The 6,180-nt window shown below is 38.5% G+C and overlaps 1 protein-coding gene across 1 annotated transcript; it reads right to left on the bottom strand.

The window, feature by feature from the left end:
- Window positions 1-224: 224 nt before the first annotated feature.
- LOC144642355 (uncharacterized) lies at window positions 225-5,916 on the bottom strand. Its single transcript, XM_078501319.1, has 3 exons — window positions 5,855-5,916; window positions 5,078-5,453; window positions 225-339 (listed from the first exon to the last, which is right to left on the bottom strand). Exons 1-3 carry the CDS (start codon window positions 5,904-5,906, stop codon window positions 225-227), a joined length of 543 nt encoding a protein of 180 aa, XP_078357445.1. The 5' UTR covers window positions 5,907-5,916.
- Window positions 5,917-6,180: the final 264 nt, after the last annotated feature.

The raw sequence follows: 6,180 nt of genomic DNA, 5'->3' as shown, positions 1-6,180 counted from the left end.
CCCAATCACAGAGGAGCAGCGTTCTTTATAAGGTTACGCGTAACCAGTCGACCTAATTGCATGATGAAGACTAGCAGTGTACAGTCGAAATGTCAGGATCCACATCACAAGTGACTAAATCGTGAGCCTGAAACGATAACACTTTATTGTAATTTTACCACAATGAACAAAATAACAACCTTTTTCACGATATAAAACACAAACACGATCCGAGTAATCTTGGATCATTGATCCTGATTCCGATCATACAGGTAGCCTATGCACATGGAAATACAAAACGCCAAGGGAACTACTCCAAAAAAGAATCCAAGTAATCCGTACACGATCCAACTCTTATCCCTGAAAAAAGAAGAAGATGAAAACAGGATAAATCATGAGAAGAGAAATCGACTTGTTCTCAAATAAAACAAATTAAGTTTTTCTTTCAACGATCTGTAACTGGTCCTCGAAGACTAAAGAATGACTTAGGCATGGGTTGGAAGTTTACGGCATTCATAAGAAGTCGGCAATAGGGCAAAAACTAAAAGTTAATTAAAATATGAAAGTTTCAGATGATCAGTAAGATTTTTAACGCAATGAAGTCATTGGTCATTTTACATAACATCAAATTACTTGTTGCGGGCCCAAGAGAGGCCCGCAATCCTAATCTTGACAGTGACAAGCGGCTTGTGTATCACGCGTGCGCGCCACGTTTATAACACGGCCGCTCAAAAGCGGAAGTTGAAAATTTCTTTTTCTACTAAGATCGATCAGAATGCGAAAAATGTGTCAATCACAACAACGCGTGTCTCAATTAACCGGAAGTTGACAATTTTGTTCTTCCTGATCCACCAAGAATGATAATGTAATCGCAGCAGTTTATCGCGTGAAATCGGGGCCTCTGTCAATCGCCTCTATCACGATGAAGCTTGCAGGAGGCTGGCCGAGAACTGAGAAAATTGCCTCGATGTTTACGAAAGCAAAGCGTTTAATTCGAGGATTTTTTGTTTCCAATGAAAGCAAACTTTTTCCGATAGGTTTTGCAGAACGATCATAACTTGCTGCTTTGCTCGTGTATATATCAAAATGGAGGATCATTCGCTTGTGTTCGGGGCTTGTACAAAATGGAATTATCGTCTGTTCAAAGCAAAGAAATCGTTGGAACAGACTGAACATCCGTACTTGAAAGATTCCGCGTACACAGTCTCACGTCTGGACAATAGCGACCTTAAGATCCGACGACGGCTGATGTCTACGACGGCGGGCGGAAGTCAAAAAGGCTTGTTTGCGAACTTCCGGTAGCCGTCGTGTCAAGTTTCCCGCCGTAGCTGTCTTGTCTACGACGTCAAAACGAAGACTTTGCCGTTCTGTCTAAAACGTGAGTAAGTTTTCGCTATTTTTAATACTTTCGACGTATTGTGAACTAACAATACCGGCTGGCTTATTTTTGTTTATTATCCGTGGTTGTAAAACTGTTTTTAAAGGAATAAACCAAAGATTCTTTCTCTTGTTTCGAACAAGTCGCCGCTGCGATTCTGGGCAAATGCAAACCAGCTCAAAGAAGACAGTACAGTAAGCTCTGTTCATTTTTTTTCGATGCTTTTTTTTATTTTAAGCTATAATTCACGTTTAGAAAAAGAAATTTAGTAAAACTGAACTAGAAAATCCTAGATAATTTACCCTTTACTGGAAGAACTCTCGATGTAGTAATGTGTTTGAGGAAATTGTAAAAATAAGTAAATATAAAATAAGTAAATATTATTGTTGACTTTTAGATCAAACATGGAGCGGACCGAACAACACGGGCAACCCGAACATTTAACATGTCAAGAAATTCTAGTCCTTGAGCCGTTCAAGTTCAAGAAAGCGAGTATCGCGAGAGGTCAGACATGGGAAAAAATGCAAACAAACTACGACCTTGAGCTTCCCCGATTTAGAGCAACCAAGCGTGCGGTCAATTCCGTCGCATATCGTGCCTTGTTGACATCTAAAAACCTGAGGGAGCTGCAAGGCATCAAACAGGACAGGACTGCGTGAAATATCACTCTTATGAAAGCGAAACTCGGTCAAGCAATCGCTGTCATCCATCTCATCTACATCGAACTTTCCATAGCAATCATACGGAAAATCAGGGTGTTTGGATATATTAGCATCGTAAAGAAGAAGAAACTCGTCCTTTGATAAATCTCCGCCGTCAAAACTTTCAAGGAGAAGGTTACGAATCTCTCTAAAGGATGCCATGACTTTTTTAAGTCGAGTGCGCCGTACCCTCATTTTAAATTTTAGCGGCTTTAAGACGGCGACCTCTTCCCAGTCCCTGCAGGTTATGACCGCCGTCGCAGGCGCTGACCGTCGTCGGATCTTAAGGTCCCTAATGTTGCGCTATTGAACAGAATGATAATAAGTGAACAAGACTAGTAATGATCATTTTGGGAGAAGTTGAGGATGTAAAAAGGTGTTCGGGATAAACTATCGTCCTATCGAACAGTAATGAATATTCGTGACGTGTGTGCTGAGAGCGTGTTCATTGTGTGCGATGAGGGGTGATCGGTGTTTTCACCGAAGGAAAGTATGGCTTTTTAAGCGTAAAGCGTAACGTAAAAAAAGTTCACGGGAAATCTCGCTGTAATGTTATCTCAAAATGGAGCTTTTTATACATCGCATGAAAAAATATTAAAATTGCACGTTGTTTCATATTTGAGAAACAATCCACTGTGAGAAATCTTCAGGCTGGGAATGTTCTTGAAAATTGCAGCCACTTGTAACTGCTCCTTTTTAAGATATTTCCAATTTAGTGTTTGCAATAGAAATATATGCTTGGACCCTGCTTCTGGTCCAATCTCAAGTGTGCACACTCACTCGAGTACCTCCACTTCCCATGGCCCAAAACATCTCCTTCCAAGCTCCTCACAATACAACTTTTACAGTCTATCTAGGCCCTCACTTTCTAACCTGTGGTTACCATTAGTAATAAGTAAATGCTCTGTTAAGCAGACGGGAGGGCAAGCTCTCTGGATCTACGACCTGTATATTGTCTGCAAAACCAAGATATGTTTGAAAAATTTTGAAACGTATGTCTAAAAGGCTTGAACGAATAACACTTAAAAATCTTATACCATCCAATTACCTTAAATTTATGGGAATATTTTCATTTAATTTATAGAAACATTGACTTGAATATAAACTGGCTTGGAGTGTTTTCTTTCCAGCCTGAAAATCAGCATAATATTTCTGCGCGTTAAAGCTAAAAACTGACAAACTTACCTTAAGGTTACTGTTGTTAGCGGCTACTAATTTCAGTAATTTTTTCTGAGAAAGATTTAGCGACTATTAAATTTAGCGATTTTCCGAAAATTGGAAAATCAAGCGATATCTTGTAAACCAGTTTACAGCTAGGACATATAGATAAGATTGAAATAAATGCTCAACAAAATTAAAGAACAGAGTCATTTGAAACTGAACGAACAATATCTTTTTCAGAATGAAAAACAGTTAATTGAAACTCGGAGTTGTATTGGACATTAATCAATTCCCTTGCCAACTAAGTTTTTAAAGTATTTAATAACCAGTCTATAATTATTGAAAAGTCAGTTTTTGATGAACAAAAAAATGCGATATAAGATAATTAGTATAAATTTGCACTTTCTAAGAAAAAAATGTTGCAAATTGATCGCAATAATTTACTTCAACAGCAAAGGGGCAAAGAAGTAATTTTTCAGCCAATACTTCAACTTACAGAACTAGTCTTCTTTAGGGACAGAACAGTTCAACTATAAAGGAATGATGTTGTTTCATCAAAAAACTGTTTTGTTTTGTAATTTAACATCTAAAAGTTTACCCGAAATTTTCTCGAAAAGCTTTTATAGAAATCCTAAAAGTTTGCAAACCTTAAGTGTCCATCCATGAGAGGACCAGGCAATAGGTGATACAGCTCAAATCATCGATTTCGACCAAACATAGCATAAATGTTGGGTATGGTGAGCTATTCACTGTGGCAAAACATTAGCTAAAAATATTCTATTCCAACAGGCTAATATTTTTAGCCTGGTGGAAGGTACACATTTCGTACTGTTGGAAATAGCCTTCAATTAGTGCCAAATATCTCCCATGAGCAACAACTTATATACATTATTCTTACATGGGTAATGAAATCCATCATTTAACTTCACAAAAATGGCACAAAATGTTTGGGGACCAATATATTTTATTCGTACTGAGGTACTAAACACACGTGACTTAACGATTTCTTGCTATTTCATCAAAATTCACCGAAACACAGAAGCCATTTATTTACTCAATTTGGCACAAAATTGGTACAAAATAGCTAATCAAGCATAAATATATCGATAGCAATCAAAATATTGGCGAAGAAAAGGCACCTAGGGCATTTTTTGGAGCATTTTCAGAACCATGTAATTCGGCAATGTCGTGATAGAAAATGTGAATACAACAGCGAAAGATTTTCTTCACAAGCTTGCTCAATCAAACATCTAGGCACATCAAAGTTAAGAAACAAGAAAGTAATGCTACATGCCACTTATCGACACTTAGATGCTTTCTTCTGAAGATTTTGTTCTTCCTGGCTGCACTTCGATCTCATTTGACATGTGTACTGTTGCTTTGAGTCGCTCTGAACTCAGCCAATCCATCGTGGTTCATACTTCGTGAAAGGTTGACAAAAAGACCGTTTGAGGAGAAGAAATCAAATCGGACGGTTAAAGTAAATTATTGTACTTAACGCCTAATAACCACAGAATATAATGCAGTGAGTGAATTTTATTTTCAGAAGTCTTCTTTTCTTGTGGAACTGGTCATTCAAAGTCAGCTAATTAAATATGCATAAATTAGTGAAAAATGGCCAATTTTGCAAAAGGTGCCATAACTCCAAGGGAATAGAATATTTTTAGCCTGTTTCTGCCCAGTTCTCTCATGGATGCACTCTTAATACAAACATGCTAGGTCGAAGATCCAGACAGCTTTTTTTCCAAAATTATCATTTGATTACACGTAGTTTGGTCTCATTTAAATTGGCTAGTGGGGTGGGGGTATAACAGTTGAATTTGATACAGTAGAAATACGACGTTTAACGAGGCCTTACCTGCAACACGTTGGCGTCAGAGCATTTTCATTTCCGTCTGCACAACAATCCCGATCATTCTTTCCATCGTTAGGGCCTGGGCAATAGTTTCGGATTTCAGCATATTTGTCGCTGCATGATGAACCTCCCGGTAGACAACAAGTAGGCTGACTATCCCATACACAACAGTGAGTCCGTTCATTTTCATCGTCGGGGCGCGGGCAATAATTTCGCTTATCAGCGCTGTCGCTGCATGATGAACCTCCCGGCAGACAACAAGTAGGCTGATTATTCCATAAACAACAGTGTGTTCGTTCAGGGGGGTCAGACAGCCTTGGACATGTGTATGTATCGTTGTAAGGTCCGAGGCATCTTGTTATATTAAGGCCACGCACTGCTGTCAAAAGAATTAAGAGAATGGATGTTCTGAAATTTGTAGTAAGAGCCTAATTCTATACCGAGTTATTTTGATTTTGGAGAAGTATAGTAAGCCTTGAGAAGAGCGAACACTGCATGGAGACAACAGAAGATGTGAGACTTAACCGGCTCATAAATCCACTGAAATGTTTTTAAAAAAGCATAACATGGTAACTTGCCATTTATTGTGGGCAAGCCCGAAAATCGTACAGATTGATTCTGTGGAACAGTATAAACGAATGACGATAAAACCATAAAATTATAGTTGTATGTACACACTTTTAAATCACGTTCTTGAATCAAGTGCACTACTAAACAGCTAAACTGAGTGTTTGCTCGTTAAAGAACACACATACAAAAAAGTTCAACGGTCAAGCTTACCTGTGGCAAAGAAAATCAAGAAAGCACAAATCAGAAAAAAGTGATGCTCCATTATAGTTTTTATGTAGTAGACGTAGTAAAAGTGATGAAAACTTGAAGTCATAAAGGCGTATTATATTGTCAGAAATATTAAGGAAAGGAAGCAGCAAATGCTATGACGCAACCATTAAAAGTGGGTAAAGTGGTACACACGCTTCCGAGCATGTTAGCTATTTTATGCATTCCATCACACACTTGCAATATGAGGGTTTTGGCGCAAATCCAAAAAAAAATGCGTTCGGGGCTTCGCCTGGCTCGCCTGCCGGCTTCGCCATTCTCGCCCCTCA

This window comes from Oculina patagonica, chromosome 2 (genome assembly GCF_052425735.1).
Source record: "Oculina patagonica isolate OP01 chromosome 2, crgOcupat, whole genome shotgun sequence".
Taxonomy (NCBI): Eukaryota; Metazoa; Cnidaria; class Anthozoa; order Scleractinia; family Oculinidae; genus Oculina; species Oculina patagonica.
The sequence above is the reverse complement of the archived record's forward strand: the minus strand, read 5'-3'. Positions and strand labels throughout refer to the sequence as shown.